At 41.0% G+C, this 26174-nt stretch overlaps 1 protein-coding gene across 1 annotated transcript in view; it reads left to right on the top strand.

Annotated features, from left to right (window-relative positions):
- ALKBH8 (alkB homolog 8, tRNA methyltransferase) overlaps positions 1-26174 on the top strand; it is a 57770-nt gene that overhangs the window by 24764 nt on the left and 6832 nt on the right. The window contains exons 8-10 of the mRNA XM_063338723.1: positions 16614-16720; positions 20878-21032; positions 21863-22128. Of these exons, the coding sequence (XP_063194793.1) occupies positions 16614-16720; positions 20878-21032; positions 21863-22128 (528 nt within the window). The remainder of the gene's footprint in view (positions 1-16613; positions 16721-20877; positions 21033-21862; positions 22129-26174) is intronic.

The raw sequence follows: 26174 nt of genomic DNA, 5'->3' as shown, positions 1-26174 counted from the left end.
AATTTGATTTGAAGGAGGAGAATCTCACTATTACTTTGTACTTCTGCCTAGCTTATAAAATCACTAAATAGTTTGAGGGCAAAGCAGTGAGACACGTGATGTGTCTTGTCCCATAATACTCCAGGAAAAGTGAGGGTCTCAGGCTACTAATCACTTTTCTGGTTTTGACCCATTTATTTGGCATCTCCTGGGAAACTGCAGAATAAAGTGAGACTTTCAGAATGTCCTGGGGGCTTGTAATGGCATTTTATAAATCGCCACATTCACTCTTTCTTTATAGGAGCTGATACCCTGAAAATATTAATGAATATCAAGTTTCAGTGTTGTGTTATTGAATACAACTTTCTTTAATTTGGAAATTGTCATAGTAGGAGAAGAGAGGCAATGGGGTAAAATTAATTCAGAGTGATTTTTATTAAGCTTGATGGCAAAGCATATGTCCTGTGTCCATGAATTTGAACAATGTACTGCAAAGCAGGGAACAGTCCTTTCTGTTGAGAATTTTCTGTATTTGAGTTAGATGTTATTTTCAGTGCCTCCATTTGGTGTCTCTCAAGATACATAATTTTACAGTATTTCATCTTAGGAGCCGGGCCAAGTTCGCAGCTGTCTCAAAAAAGATCCTAGTTAAAGCCTATGTCAGATTTCCTTTTGCACGTTTGCAGCAGGAGCTTGATCAATATTGAGATTTCTCTTTTTCTGCTTTTCGTAATTTGCCATTTTACATGCTGTCATGTAAGCCTTGATTCATTAGAATTTTAGAAATACAGAGGTGGCGTTTCAATAATGAGCTCAGTGGTGCTATGAAAGTATCCAACCCATAGAAGAATTTTCCCTTTCTGGCTGTGGATCTTACCCCCAATAAACAGCTTGTGACGCCCTACAGACCCTCCTCATCAGCTCTGCCTTGCTCTGTCCTAGACTCCTGTGGGACACCCCCTGCCCCACGCCAGAGAGTGAAGTACAGTCATAGTTTTCCTGAAGGGTGTGTTGTGTTTGGCACCATATTTATGTTGTTCTGTCCCACTTTCCTAATATCCAGCCCTGATGTGGAAGCCCCAGGCTTGTCATTCTGTTCTCCTTACCTTCTGCTTTTCTTCCATGAGTGTCTCACTTGCTGTCCCTGTGCCTTGGCCCGGCGGATGGCTGGTAAAAACACCGAGCACTGCTGCGATGCTGTGGTGAGGCCCCTGACCTGACGTCTGCGAAAGGGAAGCTTTGGGGTTTTGAGTCAGATTTGTGGCTCAAGGTTAAACAGTGGGGCTGTGTGTGGATCATCCTTGACCTCTGCCTAACTTCTGTTCATCTGAACACATATTCATCATGTCTTAGCCTGCAGATACTAAGTGCCTTGATCTGTAAAGAAAAGCTGTAACTCTTAAGCCTTGAAAGCAGAGCAATGTTACACAGAAAAACTCCACCAGACCTTTTGAACTATGTATGACTGATGGTCGTCCTAGAACGGATAGAATGAGGTACCCTGCTATTACTCATTTCTCAGGCTGATAATTGACCATTTTTCTGGCACTTTTGCTTCTTATCTGTTGATGTATTTCTAATCTGTCTTGGTTAACAAACAGAAACCAGTAGCTGCTATAGCAGCAGCTGTTTCTGTAATAGCTGCTTGAGAGGTTTTATCAGAAGCCTTTAGAAAGTCTAGATTGTACCCAGTCTTTGACAGTTAGTACCTGTTTCATGTCTTGTATGAGCTCTAACAAGGTAGGCAGGCACTGGATATTGTTGTGTTAACTTTGTGATCCTGCTCTTATTTTGCATATCTTGGTTAGTTGCTGATTCAGTTTAATTTACTATTTACATTGCTTTTTAGGGAAGGCAGAAGGCATCTTACCTATTTAAGGAGTTACTCTGGTAGTGCCTATATCAAAGTTTTTCCTCTGTCCATGCTAGCAGCATGATTGTAGTAGGTGAAATAGTAGTAATAGTGATCAATATTTAAAAAGAGATTGAATTGGCAGAACCAAAATGTCTCTTAACCCAAATGGAAGACATTAATTTTAATCACTACAACCTAATGCTGAGTTCAAAGTTTGTTCAAGCGAGTCTGGTGGGATTCCTGAACATTGGGAAGCTCAATAGCATGCTTTTCACATCTGTAAGACAGGTTTCTTGAATTGTACCCTTCTTATAGTCATGGATTTTAACAGTTTTTGAAGAATAGTGATTTGCAGTGGTTTCTGTATCATTTAGCTGGAAACCCAAAGGGGCTATATTTATATTTATATACCAAATTTAGATGGTTTGTTCCATTTAAAGTGGAATTTCATTTTTGAAAACTACTGAAGAGCTTGTCCATGGGAAAGGTGTCCTGAGCACCACAAGTTAAATCATAGAATGGTTCAGGTTGGAAGGGACCTTAAAGATCATCTAGTTCCAATCCCTGGCCATGGGCAGGGACACCTTCCACTAGATCAGGTTACCCAAAGCCCCATCCAGCCTGGTCTTGAACACTGATGGTTGGGGCATCCACAACTTCCCTGGACAACCTGTTCCAGTGCCTCACCACTCTCACAGTAAAGAATTTCTTGCTAATATCTAATCTAAATTTCCCCTCTTTCAGTTAAAAACCGTTACTGCTTGTCCTATCATTATGCTCCCTGATAAAAGAGTCCCTCCCCATCTTTCCTGTAGGCCCCCTTTAGGTACTCGAAGGCTGCTATAAGGTCTCCCTGGTTTGAAACCTGCATCAGGTTTCATAAATCTCTCTCTCCTGTTTGCATTTACTCTGTATAAATAAGTCCTTTGAGTTTCTTTCTGTCCATGTTGTACCATAATGTATTGTCATTGAGCTTGGATCAGATACAAGACACATAAAAATCAAGGGAGAACTTCCTGGTGATGTAATTGAACATTGAATTGTGCCCTCTGAGATAAGCAACAAAGCCTGCAGGCCTTCATGAGAATATTTGTAATAGTCTTACTTTCGTTTTTGGGAAAGGTGAATATTCAGTAAACCTGCTGTTCTCAGTTTTTATTTCTGTGCTGTATGGCCCTTCCCTGTTTGCATACAGGATTCTTTTCAGATATCAACATGACCTGCTGATGTTTCTACATGATCAGTTATTTTAACCTTTTTAAGGATCTTGAAAGCCCAGCTTTCGTGGAAATTGTTCAGAGGGAATCTGTCCTGCAATACCTAATTGTCTCCTTCCACTGGTTGTTTATAGGCTAACTCCTATTTTAGCCAAAGGTACCAGCAGCAAGGCACTCGCTGTGTGCAACTGATGCAGGCAAGTGTTTGTTTCTCAAGTGCTGTAGGAATCTGCTAACCAATCTTGATTTGCACTGGGATGCTACAAGAACAGCATTCGGACAGAATCGCCCCCAGAACAATGATACTCGCATTATTTCTCTGGAAGCTGTGTGGCAGTAATTTGTTGAGAAACAAGACAGCAGCATGGAGACCTTACCTTCCCTGCTACCTCCTCAGCTACTTGGGAGGAGCAAAATCAAAGCTAAGCTATGACTGAGCCATATTTTAAAGTTTTGTATGCAGAAATATTCTTTTTTTCCCCTCTTCTTTCGTACTGGTGAGACATTATAGTTTCTGGATGCCTCTTTGTATGAGTTGTCCCTGTGATGAGTCTCTGAGGTCTGGCATTTACTACTGGTGGGCCAATACTGGGCAAATAGCTCTGAAAAGCTTTGTTTCCTGTCTCGCCTTTGTTGGATTCATACCAGCCTTCCTTCCTCTCCACAGAAGAAAGAAACTTGTCATCTGTTGTGCCTTTCCATAAAGCTGTTCCCCACTATGCAAGGCCTAATAAGTCCTAAATTGGCTAGAATCCTGCTTCAGTGCTAAGGAAGGAAGGGCAGCCTGTAGTTTGATTGCTGTGAGATCTCTGATCTGCAGATTATGCTGTAACTTACAGAAATCTTTCTCCTGTGTCTGCTAGAGTGGGAATTTGCCTTACTCCATTCTGTGTGGCAGTTTTACGTTTCTTGGTCCATTATTTTGGCTGCTGAGAGGGAGGTCAGACCTGCGGCTCCTCCTGGTTCATACCATTTTGCTTTCTTCCCAGTCAGTTGGTTGCACTTTTTAGTATCCTGTGTTTTCTTAGAGTTGTTGGTATTAAGAAAGGGACGTGGGAAGAATGTTCTCGCTGTCTCCTGAAGTCCTCTGGGCAGTTGCATCAGCAGTGCATCCAAGGTGAATGTGGAACGAGAGACAAAAGAAATTGCAATTAGGAGGAATTTGAAAATGAAATCCACTCGATATCACATGGAAAAATGCATAGAGATGCTATGAAAAATGTCATAAAGTTACAGTCAGTTTTGTCACAATCACACCAAAATCCTACTCTGAGTGAAACACTTTCTAAAATGTTTGAAGTCTGCAGTAGGACTTGCGATTTTCTGACTGTGGTCATAGCTGCTAAATAATGAAGGAAAACTTCTGCATAATTCCTTTACCAACCTGATTCTGTTTTAACAGAACCTGTTGTCTCCAGGCTATTTGCTTTTTTTGTAGTGTGCTTATTTTGTATGCTGAGGCAGCATCATTTCATTTCCAATTCTCAGATGTCTGGCTGTTATAGCTTTACTGTGACACACAAATACAGATAATGAATGTTTCAGTGGAAACAAACGTACTCTCTAAGTGTCTTGCTAGAGATTTCTACTTGGTTTTCATGTGGTAGGAAATATGTAGATAGATAAAAATATTGGAAAAAAAATAATTATGATGCATAATATTGCTCTTCTTAAACTAGACCCTTTTTTTAAATCTCGTTCCACTTCACCCATGTATCCTTCACTATGATACATGAATTACTCTTCAGTGGTGGTGGGATGAATTAACTGTTTAAATATGAAGTTGCTATTTATTCCTGTGAAATACGTAATCATTGTAATAGAAGAAAACTAACAGAGCATTTAAATTTACATTTCAATTAATATTTTCACAAATTAAATTATTTTCAAATCGAGTTTTGGTTTGTCGTTCTTGAAATATAGTTGGATTTTTTTTATAGATACCTCTGTATTGTTGTTTGAGTAGTTACTCATTTCTTTATTATTTTTAAAGAATTTTTAATTTCTGCGAGAAGTTTAGCCGTAGAAGTTATTTCTATTCCTGGTGTTATTTTTAGACGATCAGTACTTGATGCATGAAATGGAATCCTGGTGTCTGCACAAATTAACAGCAAACAGGATGAACTCTGGGGCATTAAAAAGTCGTTATCTTTAGCTGTTGCATTTCAGCTGTACTTCAGTTCTGGAATTCAATAAAGAAAACTAATTTCATTAGCCAGTGATGTCATCCCTATTGTCATAGGAGCCTATTTTAAGACTATGGCAAATTTCATGTAGAAATGACAAGTAGTCAGTCAATAATAATAATCACAAGTAGTCTATAAGCAAAGAAACAAGCTTAACCTGTTAAGCTCCTGCTGTCGTGTTGAACTGGATTTTTATAACACCAGTAAATGTAGCAAATGGGGTTTGAAATCTGTCTGTGTTTGTACTGTCTTTACAAATCTGAGCATTTTGCATACTGCAGTCTTCTGTTTCTGTTTTTCTTTCCAGCTATGTCGAGTGTTTCAAGAGGAGTTTCTCCACAGAGCTCTTGTTTCAGTAGAGTTCACTCTGGAAATTTTCATTAAGGAACTTGCAATTTAGAGTGGTTAAAAGCATGCTGGAGCCAGAGCTGTCACACCTGTGACGCTGACACACTTGACAGAAAGATTCTGCATCAAGGCAGGCAGAGGTGTGTGCCCTTACTGGAGAAGAAAGCGGGTAGGCAGCCTCCTGGTGCAGTGCAGGGGTGATGCAGGGGAAGCTCTGGTCTGTGTGCTGGGGCAGCGGAAGAATGGCTGGAAGGAACCAAGGTTGATGGTGCACCTGAAAGCAGGGAAAACTGGACACTTCACAGTTCCTTGTGAGGTGTTCTTGTTCCTTCTCCTCCTCTCCTGCTGTTACTGTGTACACCTCTCTGCAGTGCACATTCATGCAAGCCATGGTAAATTCAGGGCCAGATGCTGAGGCCCTGGTAGAGCCCTTTTGTGTAACTTTTGGCTGCATTATGTGAAGGCAGTCATTGAGCTAATGAAGCAGATGGAGGGAATGAGGGAGGGGAGAGGAAAGATGTTGCTTGTAATGAATATTGGCAGTGTTGGAATACTGCCTATCCAAACATCACAATGTGGGTTTTCTTTTTTATTGTTTTACCTGCTTTAAAATAATACGTGTATTTCAGATGTATGCTACTTCCATGGGGTGAAACATAGCAATTGTGTGAATTGATAAAACAGTTTTCTTCAAATGATTTTAAAGAAGTCTTTCTATGTCATGCTGTCTTTTGAATTATACTTTATGGCCCTAGGAAACATCATTAACCAAGAAGATGACTTTCATTTTGTTTTGTGTGGTCAGTTGGTTGGTTGTTTTGTGGGGGGGCATAAGCATATGGTTTGGGGTTTGGTATTTTTTGTGAGAGTTACATGCTTTTGTCTGCTAAGCAATCACTTTTCTTTATGTCTTTAAGCCATTTCTGTAAATTCTTGCCCAGATCTTTGTTCCTCAGTAAATTTCCCTTTTACAGTGAAGATGTAGAGGATTAAGAAACAAGCCATATGGTAGTTTCTATAGCAATAGATTAAAAACTGTGTCTTGTCAGCTCTTGTGAGATACGATGCAAGGGAAGGCACAGTTTGCATGTCTTGTATTCTGGCAATTCTCTGTTACTGTAATGGTCTCTGGGGCAGTTGTTAGACGGAGTTGTGAGAAGGGCTAGTTGACCTTTGTTTCAAACTCAGGCTGAGTATACTCATCACTTCATCCTTTCGAATTTCAGATATTCAGTACTGGACTATTTCCATACTACTTTCTCAGTAACGTGAGAGATTATAGTGATAATAGTGCAGGAAGAGGTTTTAATTAAGGTGGGAGTGTTTTAAACAGTTGAGGCATCTGCTGAATCCATACTTCAGTGCTGTATTTAATAACTAGTTGCCAGTGGTATGAAGACACATTTTGGTGTTTCCAAGTAGGTGTGTATGTGTGCACTGCATGCCTGAGCTACTCTGTAATCTATGGGGTCAGTCCAGCCTAGGGGATGATTCAGCTCACACTAAACTAGATATCTAGTGTCTGGTTTCACAGGCTTCAGTTCCCTAATAGGATTCCCAAACCTATGCCCAAATGTAGATGTCTTAATCTTGAACTGAATGACTGTTCCACCCTATGATTTATAGTTAGCTTGGATTCCTGGCAGCATTACAAGCAGAAAGCTGAGACCTGCAGAGGAGAGTAAGGTCTGATGAACAACCCTGATGTTTATGGAGAGTGAGGGAAGATGGTTTTCCACTATACAGGATGATGGGACATGCAGTCTGTTTTAACCGTGTCTTGAAATACCTTGAACCTGTAAGGACTTGGACTATTATAAAACAGCGCTGGCACACTAGTACGTGGTATGAGTGTACCACCCTGAATGTAGGTGTTTCAGGTCCTCTTTCCTGGAAAAGACTCTTTCATTACCATAGGTGTTTCTTTTCCACATTTGGCAGTATTACTCAGCCAAGGCCTGGTTCGTCCTCTGTTGGTTATTATTTATGTTACATGGAGGCCCTGTTCAGTCCCTTACACAGCTTCTGTTGTAGAAAACTTGCAGTTAAACGTTATAAGGGCCAATGACAGGATGATAAATGTACAGGTAGGGTAGCACGGGAATAAAATGATGGGTGGAGAGAGTCCTGCTACATGTATTTGCAACCTCGGTAACGTGGAAGTTGCTGATTATAGTGTGTTCCTACAGATGTTTGTAAATCATCAGTGATTTAAAAAGGTGATATGCTCTTTTTGAACCCTGAAGTGTTTCCTTTTCTACTTAGATATTGAAAATCTCTTGAGAACTTGCAAGTTTTTAATGTGTGAAAGAATTACAGATATGCTGCAGCACCACGTGCATGGATGTGCATACCAGATTCTTGTAAATGTCATCATAGTTGCATATAAAGTTATACTCATTACAGAACAGCTGCCTTTGTGTTGTAAGGACTTGTGCAGTGGTTTCTCAGTAGACGTTTGGTACGGTATTAAACATGAAAATAAGGATTATTTGCTTTCAGGACAGAGTAATACATTAAGTACAAGTCTGAGGAGGTGTATTTGAGGATGCAGGACTGCTTTCTTATGATGTCTGGGCATTATATCTTGAACAGATTGGGTCCTCTGGAGGCCACTGGGGTCAGGATGTGTAAGAGTCCTCTTGTGCTCTTGCACTGAACTGTACTCCTTAGAGAGCAAGTGATACAAAATCCTGGAAAGGAAAATGCATGATTTCATACATCTGGGGCGTGTTCTGCCCTGGTGTAGGTGGATGCAGTTCCCTGTATGTCAGTGTAGTAGCACCCACGGATGTGAGGGAAGACATATGACTGAAAGAATGGAAAATATTGCAGAGGAGGCTAAGACAATAAAAGAAATTATATTAAGGCTAACTGCATTAGCCTCTTGCTCTCTGTGTCCTAAAAAGTTTAAGCTAAGAGCTAGGGAGGCGGTTTATTAAAGGATGAAAATGGAATGTCAGTGGAGTTGAATAAACTGGATGTTGAGAATTTGACCAAGTCTTTGTATCTGGATTCACAAAAGGACATCAAAGTCATATGCTGGGGTTGGATAGTATTTTTTTGGAAAGCAGAAATTACATCTATGGTGGCAGAGAGAGGTAAGCAGTGGTAATGCAACTATTGCCTTTTACTGTAGGGGTTGGAGTCTTTTGTGTAGGAGTCTAATATTCAACATTGAGTTTTAACACACCTGGGAAGGTGCAAAGGCCACAGGTAATGTCCTGACATACAAAAGAAACCTGCAACTTTTAGAGTTAGTAGAAACTGGTGTATTTGATGGGTAGTCTTTAATGGATTAGGTTTGTTGTGTGCTTCTTTTTGTCTGGCTGTTCAATCAGCAAGATTGAACAGTAACCCTGGATTTACAAAGAGGCTTTAGAAAGAAAGAAGAGTCAGCCTGAGAAGACATATGAGTGAAGCATAAAAATTTGTAAAAGCAGGGAGAGAGACCTTGGAGTGGGAACAACAGCGGTCAAAAGTTGGTGTGATGCTGCCAGAATTACCACCAGCAACCCGACCTCTGCTGGGGCTGGGCAGAGCAGCTGCCCCTTTGGACACCAGGAGGAGCCAGCATCCAGCTAGTGGGGTGACAGCACAGAGTGCTGCAGTGAAGAGTGCCCGTGTGTGAGCCTGGGGGGCCTTTGTCACTGGTGTGTGTGTGGGGTGCCCACATCTCACAGGAGGGGTGTGTGAGTAGGGGAGCCCCCATTGCATCCCTGGAGGTGTTCAGGGCAAGGCTGGATAAGGCTTTGAGCAGCCTGATCTCGTGGGAGGTGTCCCTGCCCATGGTAGGGGGTTGGAACTAGATGATCTTTAGGGTCCCTTCTAACCTGAACCATTCTGTGATTCTGTGATTGCCAGGAGAGGGGTGAGTGCTGGTGGCCCACGTGGCCTCTGAGGCGCTGGTGTGCACATAACTGTGCACACTGTGGGATTAGAATTTTGGGGGATTATTTATGAAGACTATTTTGAAATTTGTAGGTGTTTATTAACATTTTGTAGGCATGTAGTGCTGTGGTTTATCTGTTATTTTGGTGATGCTTTTGTTCAATGTGTAGTTCACTGGTTGCTTGTTAACTGTGTTCTTAATAAATCAGTAAACTACTTGGACTCTGATTTGATTTAAACTACAGGAGTTGAGCAGTTTTCCCTGTTACAGTCATACTTGAAATATGGAGAATTTCCAAGACATAATGGAAGTGTGGTTTTAGGCTTAGTTCATATGAGAGCTGTCCTCAAAAGGCAGGGTGGATGAGACTATACTGTGTTTGGTCCCCTTCAGCTGATGCACTTCACCACCCACCCCTTTTCTTCTGGCTTGTGCTGTCTCTTAACACTTTGCTGTTTTGTGCTGTAATACTCCAGGCTGGGGTGAGTTGACACACAGTTCTCCTAACGCTTCAAACACCTTGAATTGTGATTAATAATCATACTTTTGTGCATACCTCCAAGCATCGTGGACCTGAGGTAGTGTGGGTCACTTGGCCTCAGGGCTGGAGGTTGTTTCTAATCATCTTTTGTTTAGAAATGTAGGCGTACGCAGAGTGACTAAACTTTAGCACTGGAGTTATTCTTCAGTGGCAATGATCAGTGATGAGGCACAGTAGAGGAGTTAATGGCATATCTCAGCTCTCCTGATTGGTGTTGTACTGACTGAAACACTCCTAATAACTTGGAGTTGGTGAACCTCAAGAGACTCATTCCCAGAGATGTGGAGATCCCAAGGAGAGTGGTGTATATTCCAGCTAGCTGTGAGAAGGCCTGCAGAGTATTTGAAGCTCCTCCATCCAACAGGAGCAGCAGTTTTCCTTTCCTTGTACACTACCTGAATCTTAGGTAATAGGTAAACAGAGTACAGACAACGAGAGAATTTGTATCATGGAATCAATGGCATATGTAATAGCTAGGAGACATACCGGTGTGTTTCAGTGGATACACTCTCCTCCTTGGGGTTATAAAGAAAATCGTAACAAGGTGAGACCTCAGAGAGACAAGTATAGTTTTATATATATATATAAATATATATATATATTTTATTCATATATATTTGTCTATAGTATAGACAAATAGTTTTTAAACATTGATATCCTAGACTTCAATTAAGAGGAAGAAATATATAGGTACTTAAAATGACACAGAAAATTCGGGAAGATAGTTATGCATTGTATGGATGGAAAATTGAATACAGTTTTTGAAGAAAAAAACCCTAATAGGTATATTAAGCATCTGACTAGCCATACCATAGTGCCTAAGTATACAAGCAGGCTTAGCAAGAGCTGGTATGCTTTGGGGTAAATCTGATATGAGGGAGGCCTGTGCATGTGTTGAGAGATTTTTGAGGTCAGCGGTATTGAAGTATTTAATCGTCATGATTGCCAACGTTTTGCTCATTTTCTGAACTATGGCTAGAGACCATGATATAGCATGTAAACGTCAGCATAGGTTACATAAGATAAATTTCCTATAACGTGGATTATTTGGAGAAGATAATCCCATTCTCTTTCCCCTTAAAATTCAACATTTTTCTGAATTCCAAATTTTGGAATTCAGCATGGGTTTTGCAATGAAAGGCACTATGTATTCCTGATTGATTGCCTCAGTCCTGTGTAAGCCAGCAGGCTCTTCTCTCTACATGCGTAGAGCCGCACTGTGTTGTTCAAGCTCCATGTGTGGGCTTTAAACCTCTCAGCTGTCTTTGAAGTAGACATTCTTTTTCATCTGTTTTACATGTGGGAAACTGCTATGTAGGCTGATAATGTGTCTTTGCTCTCTGAAAATTCAGTAAATAATGTCAGAGACTTGAGAAGCTTTCCACATTGCACTTTTTTTTTAGCTTTAGAGTATGTGTTCTCTAAGGTAGTCTATTGACATCAAATACAAATTTCATCAGAGACAAAACTTAGAAAAACAATGTTGTCATTCCATGCTGTAGCTGTGAAATCCTTATTGACGTTGTCCTTCTAGCCCCATTGCATTATTTCTGTTTTATCTTTGGATCATTACTTATTTGATAGACTGGTCGTTCACCTCCATCCTCCGGCTCTTCCACGAAGTGCAGTACCACTGCACTGGAAGGTGATGCAGACTTCTCATTCCCTGAGGAGTTAAAAACCCCATACTTTCTTCTCTTTTTCTTTTAAGCTGGATTTTTTTCTGGTTTTTGCATTTTGCTGTATTTTATGCCACAGGAACATTGTTCGTGATGTGGGTGACGCTTTGCTTTGATGTTTAGCTGTCCTTGAAAGCTGTTTACTGCTTCATGTTCTCCCTCGTCATGAACACTCTCTCTTAAATAACCTGGCAGCATGACATATTTAAATCCACAAGCAGGTATTATTAGCTGTTTGTTTGTTTCAAGTTTTTTGCTGTATATATAGAAACATTCCATAGTACAAAGAAAGAAGGTAAAAGTTGTATAAGACCAAAGCATCCACTATTTTTATTTTTCGATGTAATCCCTGGATGATGCACCATGGGCTAGCTGGAAGTTTGATCTTTATTGACTCTGCCACCTAAGAGAAAAAAGAAAATAGGTAAAAACGAAAATAGTAATTGGAAATAGCTCCTGTGGAGCAAAGCTGTCATGAAGCAGATTGATTCAGCACTGGCAGAGTTGCTTTATTGATTGTGAGTCCTTAGTAAATTAAAAAGAGGACCAAATGCGTTAATCTTTTGTGCGCGTGTGTGACAGTGACAATTTAGTGACAATGTTCTGCCAGGATAAAGACACATACAGGAGTGTGGGAATGTTATCTACTTCAGTCAGTAATAGGTTTTTCTGAGATAAGAACAGAGTTCTTCATAAACCCTTCTGGGTTAAATGTTCTTTACTGTATACAAAGAATAGAAGAAATACTGTTACTTGTTTGTTTTTTTAAGCATTCGGTACAGTTACTCTAGATAAAGGAATGAAACATAGGAATTGCACTTATTTTCTTCAGCTGTTCACAGTGAGTCCCTTTAATTTGATTCTCTGTCTGAATTGCAATGTCAAATTTGTTGTTAAAAGTGCAAAACTTTAATATATTCTAGCCGAGGATCTCTGCTTCATAAGCAAGAGTCAGTTTTGGATTTGGATTTTTGACTCTTCCAGTTACTGCTCATTACTTGATGTCATTGCCCATTTGCAAGTAAATTAATCCTTTATTTATATTTTCCTCCCCAAATCATCACTGCTTGTCATAAGGATGAAATTAATTTAGAAGGGGAGCAGCCACAGTGTGAGCTGATAATACAGAAGCTTTTCCTCCACAGAACAGTAGGGAGCAGGGACAGAACTGGGATCCCGTGCTAGTGAGGACTAGACTTGCCAGATGCTGCGTGCAATAGGTAATCTGCTTTTCAGCCTCAGATTCTACACCATCAGAAATTTATTTCACATATTTCTTAATGGCTTAGCATAGCTGAAGTTCATCCAGGAGGGCATGCTCTCCTCTTTTACTGTCTGCTATTTTCCTGCCATTACTGCCTGAAAATCCAGCTACCAGGGATAGCTTTGTGAGCTGTCATTCCCAACATGCTATCTGTTAGAGAGCACTCTGAATCTCTGCTATTTTGGATGCACAGTTGTTAACAGGACAGGGTTTGAGGAGCATCCTCTGCTAAGAGACTCTAGGGCGCTATGCAGCTCGGGGGAAAAGGAACTGGAGTTGCATGAGGTAGAGCAGCAGAGAAGGCAAGGAGCTGGAGGAACTGTTCCCACTGCTACATAGAGAGTCCCCCAGCCTGGTGTGCAGAGAAGTGAAAGGGAACGAGGTCCTCTTCCAGGGCCTGGAGGGAGATGGGAACTGGAAGCGTAGTAGACCCCATAGAGCTGGCAGTCATTGACACTTGAAGAAAGTGCTGTTCCTGAACATCATCTGCAAGAACAGGACTTTGTAGCTACAACTGACACAGAAAGAGGAACAGTGGGGTAACTGAGCCTCCAGGAAGGAATGTGGACAGTCTCGTGTTCAGTTTACTGTGTGATACTTGTAAAGAACCCAGTCTCTATCTTGTCTCCTCACGCCTGTCCCATAACAGCAGTGAGCCAGAGAGGCAAAAGACAGACCTGAGATATCATCTCACCCATTTCATCCAACCACTTCGCTCTTTGCTTCTTTTCTTCTCATGCTTTTCCTTTCCTTACTTGTTGGTTCTGATTAGTCATCTTTTGGTTTCTTTGCGTTGCCAGATACTCCATCTTTTTACAGGGGCTTGCCCCTAGTTGTGCTTTATGGGGCAGCCTCTCTGTCAGATCTGTGAAGCCACTGTGTTTTCTCCTTCTTCAACCCATGCTTCTTTGAGGACACCTGGAAGAATTGCTAAGTGCAAGGGATGGAGTGTATTAGCAAGAGGTTGCCATTCATCTGTTTGTGTAGCTATTGAAGTGTTTCATAATCATTAATTAGACCTTATGGGTAGGCTTTATTCCTGTTTCCCCGTATCTCTTCCCCTTTTGGCCCCACTGTTTATCAGCCTCATCATTTCTTGCCTTAAATTTAGATAGCTCAACAGGAGAAGCCATGTCACTCTATGTGGGTGGTACTACAGCATAAGTAATTTTTTCCTAAAAATGTAAATGCCATTGTAGTTTCCTCCAGTGTGCACAACATTAAATAGTAAATGTTGTAAGTGGTAATTTGTAGTGTTTAAGTCTTGCTTATTCAGTCTCTGTGTTGCTGTTTTTTTTGTGTTGAATGGCTGATCATTGCACCACTGTTTTCTTTGTTAAACGCATCTGTATGCAGAAGCAGAACTGCTTAATTTGTTTCAATCTGGCATACTGTAGTAAGCCTGCTTTTAAATTGCGTACTTAGTAGGTTACAAATCAGGTGGCAGAACTTCCATGGTGCTAATTCTCCAGTGTAGCTGGAACCAATGACTTGAATAGTTTTTGACCACTTTTCTTTTTTGTAAGTCTTCTGTAACTTGTTCGGCTTGCTTAAATGACCTGCTCCTTATTTTCCATAGCAAGAGTTTCTCTCATTTGGGAAATGTAAAAGAATAACATTCCTAGCCCCAGCAGAAGCAAAATGTAGCACTGCCATCTGGGCTGTGAAATTGGAATAAAGCTGAAAGCATTACCTCAATACATTGCCATGGCTAGAAGCCAGTGGGCAAATAATAAAAGGATGGTCTGGTACTTGGCATGTTAGTCAGGATCTTGGGAGACTGCATGTGCTGCTTGTGCTGCAAACCTCCAAGAATGTGGGCAGGTTGGAAATTATTTCTCTCACCTAATACTGGTTATCTGAATGTTATGTATTTACTCTGAATTAATTGTCTCAGCTCAATCTGCTGTGCATGGATAGGCATTTCCAGAGGGCATAGGGTCATTCCACATCACTTAACTCTACATTTTAGACTAGGGTGAATCCCTCTGTGGAGATACTTGTGTCTCTCTGCATAGACTTCACAAAAACGGTACCTGCCTTAGCCCAGGTACCTAACTTTCAGATGCCTGAGTTATAGCAAATGAGCCCTCTCTTCCTCTTATGCAGTTGCCTTTAGTTGAGGGGTAAAAATCCTTTCCTACCTTACAGATACACACAGAGATTAAATGGTGCTACCATGTTCTCACAAAGAAAGCTATTACTGTGAAAAGAAAATTTTCATAGAATCGTAGAATGGTTTGGGTTGGAAGGGACCTTAAAGATCATCTAGTTCCAACCCCTTGCCATGGGCAGGGACACCTTCCACTAGATCAGGTTACCCAAAGCCCCATCCAGCCTGGTCTTGAACACTGATGGTTGGGGCATCCACAACTTCCCTGGACAACCTGTTCCAGTGCCTCACCACTCTTACAGTAAAGAATTTCTTGCTAATATCTAATCTAAATTTCCCCTCTTTCAGTTTAAAACTGTTACCCCTTGTCCTATCATTATGCTCCCTGATAAAGAGTCCCTCCCCATCTTTCCTGTAGGCCCCCTTTAGGTACTCGAAGGCTGCTATAAGGTCTCCCCAGAGCCTTCTCTTCTCCAGGCTGAACAATCCCAACTCTCTCAGCCTGTCTTTACAGGAGAGGCACTCCAGCCCTCTGATTGTCTTTGTGGCCCTGCTCTGGACTTGCTCCAACAGGTCCACGTCCATCATATTTTGGGGGCCCTGGAGCTGGACACAGTACTCCAGGTGCGGTCTCATGAGAGCAGAGTAGAGAGGCAGAATCATCTCCCTTGACCTGCTGGCCACGCTTCTTTTGATGCAGCCCAGGATGTGGTTGGCTTTCTGGGCTGCAAGTGCCCAGTGACGACTCATGTTGAGCTTCTCATCAGCTGTGTTGGAACAGGTTGCCCAGGGAAGTTGTGGATGCCCCAACCATTAGTGTTCAAGACCAGGCTGGATGGGGCTTTGGGTAACCTGATTTAGTGGAAGGTGTCCCTGCCCATGTCAGGGGGGTTGGAACTGTATTGATGAGAAGTCCTTCTCTTCAGGGCTGCTTTCAATCCGTTTTTCTGCCCAGCCTGTATTTGTGCTTGGGATTGCCATGACCCAGGTGCAGGACCACGCACTTGGCCTGGTTGAATATGAGGTCCACACAGGCCCACCTCTCAAGCCTGTCCAGGTCCCTCTGGGTGGCCTCTCTTCTCTCCAGTGTGTTGGCTGCACCACACAGCTTGGTGTCATTGGCAAACTTGGTGTGGGTACACTCAATCCCACTGTCCCCATATTGCCAACATGTTAAACAGCGCTGGTCCCAGCACTGACCCTGAGGAATGCCACTCATCACTGGTGTCCATACATATATTAAAAATAAATAAATAAATAAATAAATAAATATATGTGTATATATATGGGGTTTTTTTTAGTATTTTAATTATATATATACAGACATATTTGTGACTGCCCCAGATTTTTGAACACGGTGATGAAAGGGAGAGACCTTAAGGACAGAGACCTAGAGGCTTTTGCATCCCTAAGAAATATGTAGGTGTTTCATGGCAATATTCTGATGAACACACTGAAGAGGCAAAAAGAACGCCTGGCATTTGTATGAAGCTCTGTAAATCATGCTCATTCGTGGTGGCTGGTTTTGTTTCTTTTTAGATTGTGATGGATTTCAAACACCCTGATGGCCATACAGTGGCAATTATGCTGCCCCGATGCAGTTTATTGGTGATGGCTGGAGAATCCAGATACCTGTGGACACATGGGTACGTGAAAAAGTCCCCGCATTGCTGATAACGGAAGAATAATGTATATTGTTTGTCTGCTTTGTTAATGTCATTCTGTATTTAAAATTACTCTGAAAGAAATCAAGTTAAGTTTTATAATTAACATCCAAATTCACTTCTCTGCTCAGATGATGCTCAGGTTAAATTGAAAAAAAAGGGGATTTTAGGAAGCTAATTGCCAGTCCCTGAGCTGCGGTTTCCTGCTGCTGTCACAAGTGAAGTTTCGCTCTGAAATCACTCTTAGATGTGTAGTGTGAAAGTCCTCAGTGACTATGAACTGGCAAAGAATTGATTGTAGTGCAATTAGCTTCCCATTTCCTTTCTTTTCAGCCCACAGCTTTTCCCATTGGATCATATATGCCAAAGGCTTTAGAGAAGGGCTGGTTTAAGAGCATGACTTTCCCTGCACAGAGGGCACGAGGGTGACAAAGGGGAGTCTTCCTGAGCTCTTGCCAGCTGCTTTAGGGACACTTTAGCTACTGATAAGGCTGCATTGTACTGGGCAGATCTGGGATCCTGGAAAAAAGATTTCTTGAAATATGTCTAGAGGCTTTGCTTATTGTAGAATTTAAATACATGCTTTTTAAATCATGCACCACTGGGAGTTACTTACAATAGGAGTGCTGAAATTGGCAAAAAGGCTAAAACCTTGGCAAGCTCTGAGAGTGACAGTAGTGCACTTCAGGAGAACATGGAAACCCTCATGTTGGACAGAAACACCCAGGGTAAATGTTTCTTCCTTTGTTTGACCTAATCCGTCAGTGCTTACAGCAGTCAATTGGAGATTCTAATTACATTCTGTGTAAATTAAACATCAAATCCTTTTATTGGCAGAAGGTTTTCTACCTTTTAATTTTACTGGTTAATTTGTATTATGAAGAAGGATAAATATGAACTCCCCAATGACGTTTACATTGTTCATTTTTATAGAGCACTTATACCACCTGTATATTCCCTCATTAAATTCAATAGTTGTAAAAAGCAGTTGGTACTTCTGACGTGCATCATTATAGAAGCCAGGGCAGTGAAGTCCTTTGTGTTTTGGTATACAAGACTGAACATAGATACCAGCACGATAAGCTTCTTATTCTGTCCTGTCAAATACCGTCAATCATCTTTTGGAATGGTCATCTACAGCTCTGAGAACATAGTGCAGTTTCCATGTCAGTGACGTTGCTGGCCAGGGGACCAGGAGGGGCCCAGGAGAGCCAGGGGACAGCCCCCAGTCCTGCGCATCAGGCAGCTGCGTGGGACTGGGCTGAGGCCGGGCTGGGACATCAGCCTGGGGGTCGAGGCCCAGATCAGTGGGGCAGTGGCCGTGCACAGACACAGCTGGGGATGCATCTGGGGCTGTAACTGGGGCAAGGCCCAGTGAGACAGCCTCTGCTTAAAAGCAGTTCCCAGGGAAAGGAGGGATGGCCCTTGCTGAGGCTTCTGTCTGTCTTCATGACACCTTTCTCCAAGGCCACCAGCTCTGCTCTTTAGAAGATGATCCCGGGCAGCCAAACTCCCAGGATGGGGAAGGATGCACACAGGGCACTTGCAATACGTGCCAGCAAGCATTCGAGTTGGCGTAATGTACCTGCCTGCTAAGAACTGGAACGAGATTATTATTTAACTCACTTGTACCTTCAAGTTATGGTTGTCTTTTGAGAACCAATAACATAAGCTACATTTAAAACTAAGATCCCAGATCCTTCTACTCATATATAAGTTATTGCTGTCCCACTGCTTGCCCACCTTTCCTAAAAATAGTTTTTCTGTATATTTTTAAAAGCAGTAGTGGATCAAGATACTCAACTGCAGTAAGCTTTTCATCGTGCTAGTGAAGCATACTATTGTAATCAACAAGATTAATCATCCAGTGAGCAAGTGTAGTTAATTCACTTGGATACATAACGTCAGGATGTATTCAAGATCATTTGTGATGCCTTTTTTCTGCTCCTCAGAAGTCAAATTGGAGAGCGAAAGTTTCGTTTTTGGAATTATTCTGGAAGAGTTTTCAATGTGTATGTTTGGATGCCAAGGGAATTAGAGACTTCGTTTTGATGGTGTTAACAGAGTGCACAGGAAAAGGATTTTTGTTCTGTTCTTTCTGGAAGAGAAATATACGGTTAAGAAATAAGTTATACAGTGTCATCAAGGAAGGCAAAAGATACGTACTCTTTTTGTCTCATAGGTGAAAGTAGAATTATGACTTTTCTGATGAGGTTCATTTGTGATGGCTTTTATGATGAAGTTCATTTTTGGTTGGGTGATCTGGGAAAACACCATTCCTGACACTGTAATAGTAAAACAACTCAGTGCCAAGCAAGAGGATGTGCAGTGTTTTATTTTTTACATTGGGAATCCTGGTTTTAGCCCAGCCTTGATTCAGAATTCTTGCTTGTAGTATAGGCAAAAGGAAATTATGTAGGTTGAAACTGGAACCTTGAAAAAGAAGACTTATTTCTGAAAATATTAGCTGCTGTTGATGTAGGTACAAAAGAAAATCAAATAGAAAATCTGCAAACTTGGGATTTGAAGTTCTCTTCTCCAGGGAGTCTTGGGCATCCTCAGCTGATTATTTCATCATAGCTTCATTATCTGCCATGAACAAGGCAGTTCTTTATTGTATCCCGGCCTTTCCATGGCTGCCTTTGGGACATTTCCGTTCTCAAGGCTGCTCCATGTCTCCTTTTTGCAACATCTAGATGGAGCATCACTGTGCTGCTTTCTGATTTCCAGACAGAAAGGACCCACACTCTTTTTCCCTGTGACTTGGTAAGAGATCAGCTTCCCTGTGGTAGGAAAGGTGGCATACAGCAAAGTATGGGAATGCCAATCAGGCTGCAGGCTGCCTTCTCGGCATTCAGATTATTTTTCTTTGTTAACTACAGGCATTGGTCAACAGTTTCATATGACCTGACCAAAAGTTCCAATGGAAATTTGAGATGAAACTGAATGTTCTGCTTTATTAAAAGATGTAAGACACTTTTTTCCCTCTTTTGGCTCAACCTGTGAGGGTTAGATTCAGCTAACCAATGTAGAGGTCAGTTTTCTACTGAGAGTTTGTCCTGCTGGGCATCGGTACTTTGAAGTCAGCAGCTCTGAAGGGGCCTCACTGAGAGGCCAGTTCCTTAGAGATGAATTTTTTTTTTTTTCTTGAGGAAATTTCTGCATTAATCTCTTTGACTAAGTAGAGGAAGCGTTTCAGTGTGACAGTAACAGCTTTGAAGTGCTAAGCTATTTCCCTGAAGAGTTTCCATTTTGTTCCAAGAGTATCTACTTTTTCCCATGTGCAAGTGATGGGAAACCACATGTGGGTGCAGCTGTTTCTCTTCTCTCGTGTTTCACATTTTACTTTCTCATTTTCCTCTTCTCAACCTTGAGAGAGACCCGTGTGTAGAGCTACTACAAGTTCTTGGGTTTGGTAGTTTTTCATAATGTAAATCTCTTCATAAAATTATTTGAAACTTTTGTCACCGCAGGAAAGTCCCAAATCACTTTCATTTTATGAATTTTGTCCTTGCAAAAATGTTTTTTGTTTTCCATGAAGATCAGCGCCAAATCCAGAAGTAGCTTAAGAAGCTCTGTTCCCAGATTGCTTGATAGATTTTGGTCAAGAAAGATCTACAGCAGAGTTTCTTCCTTTAGGCATTTTAGCAATGTCCCAAGTACTACTTCTTTGCATCTTTGGTTGTCAGAAGTGGAAAAGCAGTTCTTTTGCAAAGCAGATTTCATTGGAGAGGCCCGTTTGTAACACGCAACTTCAGTCTGCTAATGCAGCACTCAGACAGTGCTATGCTTTTATGCCCACAGACACCATTTTTACGAGTGTATTTTATCTTTAACAAATATATCTCAAATAATGTCCTAGAAAAATAAACAATCAAACTTTCTGGGAGGAAAGGAAGGGAGAAAAGGGAAATGTAATTACTTGCAATTAAATAACACTTTAATTAATGTCATTAGTTTGTGTCAGCACCTTTCTTTTTTTTCTCTGAAATTGAGTAAGTTGAAAACAGAAGCAGCAGTACATTAAATAGCATGTTGTAATTACACTTGTCACAGTATTTAAGAAGTGCCTTCTTATAAAGATGGATTTTTTTTTTCTGATGCAAATTATTCTATTATTTTGTATTACTTTGTTTTAGGATTACACCCCGAAAATATGATGTTATTCAAGCATCTGAGCTTGGGCAGAAAGTTGGAACGATCACTGCTGATGTTGGAGATTTGACACTAAATCGAAGGGAAACCAGGACGTCATTTACATTTAGGAAAGTGAGGAGAAGCCCTTGCAATTGCAGTAAGTGTCTTGAGGTGATCTCCAAGTCAAAATTATTATTTATCACCAATGTGTAAGCATTTTTTTTGAGCAAACCGGATATCCCTTTGGGTGATTTTTGGCATTCCTGGTAGCCGTTCCTGGATGGCTCAGGGTTAGGCACACTATGTGGCCTGAATTGGTTGCATCTGTGTGGCTACTGTAGTTTCTGAGTACAGGAAGGCATTTGGCTTGCTCTAGACCCAGGCAACTAATCGGGAATCTTGCATTTCATTGGGATCTCAAGTGCCAGAATTACATACCAGAATGGAAGTAGCTACTATTCTTCAGGTTCCCATCAGTTTTTGTTGTTTTTTATTTGAAGCAGACTGTAATTTTGTGAAAATAAGTACATTAGAGAAGAAGAAGCAGCCAGATCTGCAGTGACAGAGCCATGTAAGTGCCTTAGGGCTGTACAGATAATGATAGGTGGCTCAGCTGTTACATGGAATTGAAGTCCATTTGTGCCCTCAGAACAGAATTTCAGAGGCTGAATTGCAATGATGTCATGATCTTTGGTAATAGGGGCACTGTCTCAGTTTTGAAAACATAAACCTTGTTAACATAGGAGGATGAATGATCACTGCAAACAGCCTCTGATACATCTGGGCAGGTGCTTGTTTTAAGGTGATCAAACACTACTGTGGTTTGACCTGCATTTCAGTTTTTAAAAGGTAAAGGAGGAATGGAGCATTTTTTGCATTTTAATATTTCACTTCCTGGTTTGTTTTTTTTTTTTTGCTAAATAAGTTTAACCAACAATGAATAACTTTTAAAAAAATGATTTTTTGTGTATGTGTTGCTGTATCTAGTTTACCCATCTGTCTGTGACAGCCAGAAAGGACAGCAAAGACAGATACAACCTTCATTTCCCCACAATGAGATGGAAGCCTCAAAGCTGGAACAAGAATATGTACATAAGGTGTACGAAGAGATTGCCACACATTTCAGCAGCACCAGGCATAGCCCATGGCCCCGAATTGTAGAGTTTCTCAGGTCACTACCAAAAGGGTCAATAGTGGCTGATGTTGGTTGTGGTAATGGGAAATACCTAGGCATCAACGAGGATTTGTACATGGTAAGTAGTAGCTTTTGTCATTTGTTTTCATTGGTACTAGTGTTTATTCCGTCCTGCAGTTGTAGTATGCTGGAGCTTCAGTTGTGGGAAGAGTGCCAAGAACAGAAAGCTGTTTCCTGGTCCAAGATCGCTTACCAATTGTGTTAGGTTTCCACATCCATTCACTATGTGCATTACCCTTTTATTTTTCCCAAGCCACTTTTGCTTTGCAAGTCAAAATGTGTTAATAAAAGAAATAGGTAATGGGTGCAGTGGATTGAAAAATTATAACTTTTTTGTTGAATAAGCTTAATAAAAGGGAAAATGGTTGGACAGTTTGAATCCTTCCAGTAAATTTCTCACTTGGCTGGTGGGTGGGAAATGCAATGTGTATCTCCCCGAAATCTTCATGGGCAGTACTACTTTTCATGTATCCTTTTCACTTCCCTTTGGCCTGGTGGCGTGGCTCATTTCTGAATGATGTCATGTTTGGCTGTCCTACCTCTGACTGTGCATAGGCCCAGTAAATGTGCCAACATAAAATTCATGGGAGAGTCTCAACTTCAGCCCAGATTTCTGGCCTTTCTCTCACTCCCTTTTCTTCACTTTTAGACAGTTCTGACATCATTCTTGCTGATGTTCTCATCGCCTTCCTTGTCTCACAGTCTGTACTTAGCCCAGTTTTACTTCTCTCCCTATCAGGAAGACATGAAGCACATAAAATATGAACCAAGAGATAATTTTTGTTGCGAATATTTCAAAGACTTCTTTTTGCAAGGGTCAAACTTCCTGTTATTTTTACCCAAAAGAAATATTTCTGGGAGGTGTGCATTAGGCTATCTGCTCTCCCATGTTCCAGAATTGTCTGATTCTTTCATGTGCTTGTACTGTGAAACACTGTGAAATCCATCAGGCTTGAAAACCTCTATGTAAGGCAAAATGTTCATTATTAATAATAAAATCAGACTTTTCTGCCTGTTTCAGGAGTTTCTGTCCTGCTATTTATATTCAGCTGTAAAACATAAGTTGTTACTTACAGCCCTGTCTGTATTAGTAATGGATTTATTTCCATTACTGTTCTTATAAGCTAGAACAATATCAACTGATTTATAAGCAGGCATGTTTATGTGTGACTGCTGTAGCCTGAAAATAATTATTAATGTTCAGTACATTTCAGTCTTTCATTCCTGCTTCCTGTAAGAAAAATCAGTAAACTTAACTAAGGAGGAGAAAAGTTTATCAGGGTACCATGAAGGTCACCTGGTCCTAGAATGAATTTGGTAAATGGCTGTTGTGTACATTTGTGGTAGACTTTCAAGGCAAAATCTCTGCAAGGTGCTGTGTTCGGAAATTGCCAGCACCAGATTGTTTTCTGGAGCGCACAGTTAATGAACTAAGGGAAAGAAAGATCACATATGTACTAGCAGTCAAATGCAAGCCAGCCCCTCTCCTCGGTTACTTTAGGTGTTACCTCATTTCATATGTGCCTTCAGGAGAAATCCAAAATGTGGAAAATAACACTGGAAAGGAGGGAACTTTTGAAGAAGCAGTTGAGACAGCTGAGAAACAGAATCTGCCAGTTGCTTCACTCAGTTGGTTTCCCTTGCTGTTTTATTTTCCACTGGTGACAACCAGTTTTTCTTGGTTGGAACTAGGCTCTAGAACTCCGCATTTGCTTATTTTCATCCAAAGCCAGCACAGAGTCTCAGGAAGATGGATGTGCCTCCTTATATCTACTATATTTATTTTTATATGTCAGCTAAACTGTTGTTAAAGGAAAAACAGTGTATATTGTGTTTACAGATGTTTTTAGGCTTTTGATGGTATCTTGAAAAGACTAAGAGAATAGTAGGGGAGAGGAACAGCGTGGTTTTACACTGGTTTGGAGAAAGAGGAAGGGAGGACTATTGAGTGTCATTCAGTACTGATGAAGGGTTATCAGTGGGTGTCACTTGGATCACCTAGCATGGATATGAGTAATTGCTGCTGGTGAGGACAAGGAGTTGATCCAAGGGGACCTGATGGTTTGGGAGCAGGTTAGACTGCGGCAGTCTGTTTTCTGCTGGAAGACAAAATACTTTGGGCACATTTGGTGTCATTTATCAGGTGGAGCTTACAGTCACAGAATGCCAGAAAGCTGAGCACTGAGCAGCAGTCATAGGGATTGGGTCAAATTCTTCTAAGAAATGTTAAGATCACTTTGTTCATAGGTAATACAAACCCTGATTCTTTGACCTGAAGAAAAGTGCCAGTAGACGGGGCTTAGTAAGACATTTTTCTTATGGTCAGCTTTTTAGAGTGAACTGTCCTGATGATTTTTATTTTTTTGTGTGTGTGCAGCTTCCTCTAAAGCTAAGGTAATGGCTATTATTTGAAGCAAGGTACTACTTTTAATACTTTACTATTTCTGCGACTGCAGAAGTGACTGATGGCAGTTCTTTATTTTGTGGATTCTGATTTGTGGGAAACCAGTACTCATTTATTCCTTAATGGGAAATCAGTAGTCGTATATTCCTTAAAGGGATTTTTACCTGTATTCCCTTGCTATACCGTTCTTTAGGAAGTACAAGTGTTAGTGATGTATCAGTATTGTTACCAGTATCCCATCTCCTTGATACGGTGACTGTGTTGGATGAGTCAGCCTGTTCAACTCTTCTTTTTATGTGAGGGAGAGAGGAACAGTCTTTTCCACTTTTTGTTGTCCTCCTGGGTTATTATTTGGGCTCAACAGATAGGTCTGATTTTACAGTGCTGTTTCTCATATTGTGTTACTTCCATTTACCATGGGTTGGGCATGGATCCAAGGGTGAGGGGTTAAGGAATACGCTTTGTGTATCAGGTGCATCGTTGGGATAAGGACAGTGCTCTTGAGGTACAGGGCATCAGTTTCCTCCCTCATTTACTCCTCTTGACTTGGGGACATAAAATCCAGGCAGAAACTTAATAAATTGCTGCAGTCTTCACAGCAATTGCTGTAGCTCTTGGTAAGTTTCTGTGCACAGTGCATTGGAGCTCTTAGCCTAGATCCTGTTGGGAAAGCAGCAGTAAAGCAACGCTGTGAAATTAGGAGTTATTTAGGGGTTAGGTAGAGCACTGTCCGTACAGCCATGTAACTTTTAGTGTTTTGGCTCAGAAATACTGAAAACCTGAGGCAAGCACTTTCTAAAGGCAAGTGATGTGCTGTAAAGGTTACTGTACGTTTTTAGATAGCATAGTTTAAGTAGCAGCACTAATGGTAGATCAAAACTAAAGTAGCGCTCTTGACGGTTTTAATCTTCAGGCACCGTCTGAAAACGTCTCCACTGTAGCCTGTGGTATTGTATTTGCTTCAGTTTCTTTGGATGATTACATGTAGCCTTATCTACTTGAGTGTGGTTGTGTGACAATGAAATGCACTCGAGTCCAGCTACACTCAATGAAAATGACAGTGCTGTAATGGCTGCATTATTCTGACACAGTGAAAGAGCAGCAATTTCATGACAAACAAATTCAGATTAAGAATGTATGAGCGAGAGATGGAATCCAAGTTTGATGTAGTTAGGGCAAAGAGTGGAGAAAGACTGAATTTAATAAAGTTTCAGATTACTTTTTCTGTCTAGCGCATCTTTTTTATTCTTTGAATGAATGCAGAAGAGAGAAATGGTTGTTTTTATGCAGTCCCTTCCCCTCCCAACCTCATTTGGGGGAATTATTTTAACAATTTATATTTAAGCACTTTCAAGCTTAATATTTATATCTGTGGAGCTTTTATTTTTACAGAATGCTACGTTTCAGTCTTACCCATCCCCCCATCACCACAAGGGTTTCATTCCAGAGCCAGTTGATATCACTGCAATGTATCTCATCAATTTTTATGAGCTTTAGCTCTGTCTTCCTGTTGCCAGTGTTCAGGTAGGTGTGGTGGTGTGTAAATTCCCACAGGAACGCTCAGCATTCTCACGGGGCTAGGGTGTGCATGAAAGACATTGAAGCCTTTCAGTGTTGTGGTTTGCGTTTTTAATTGAACTGGTAAACTGATGGGAAATCCAGTTACACACGACTCAAAATGCCATTGGGGAGATGTTTTT

Source organism: Chroicocephalus ridibundus, chromosome 1 (assembly GCF_963924245.1).
Source record: "Chroicocephalus ridibundus chromosome 1, bChrRid1.1, whole genome shotgun sequence".
NCBI lineage: Eukaryota > Metazoa > Chordata > Aves > Charadriiformes > Laridae > Chroicocephalus > Chroicocephalus ridibundus.
The sequence above is the reverse complement of the archived record's forward strand: the minus strand, read 5'-3'. Positions and strand labels throughout refer to the sequence as shown.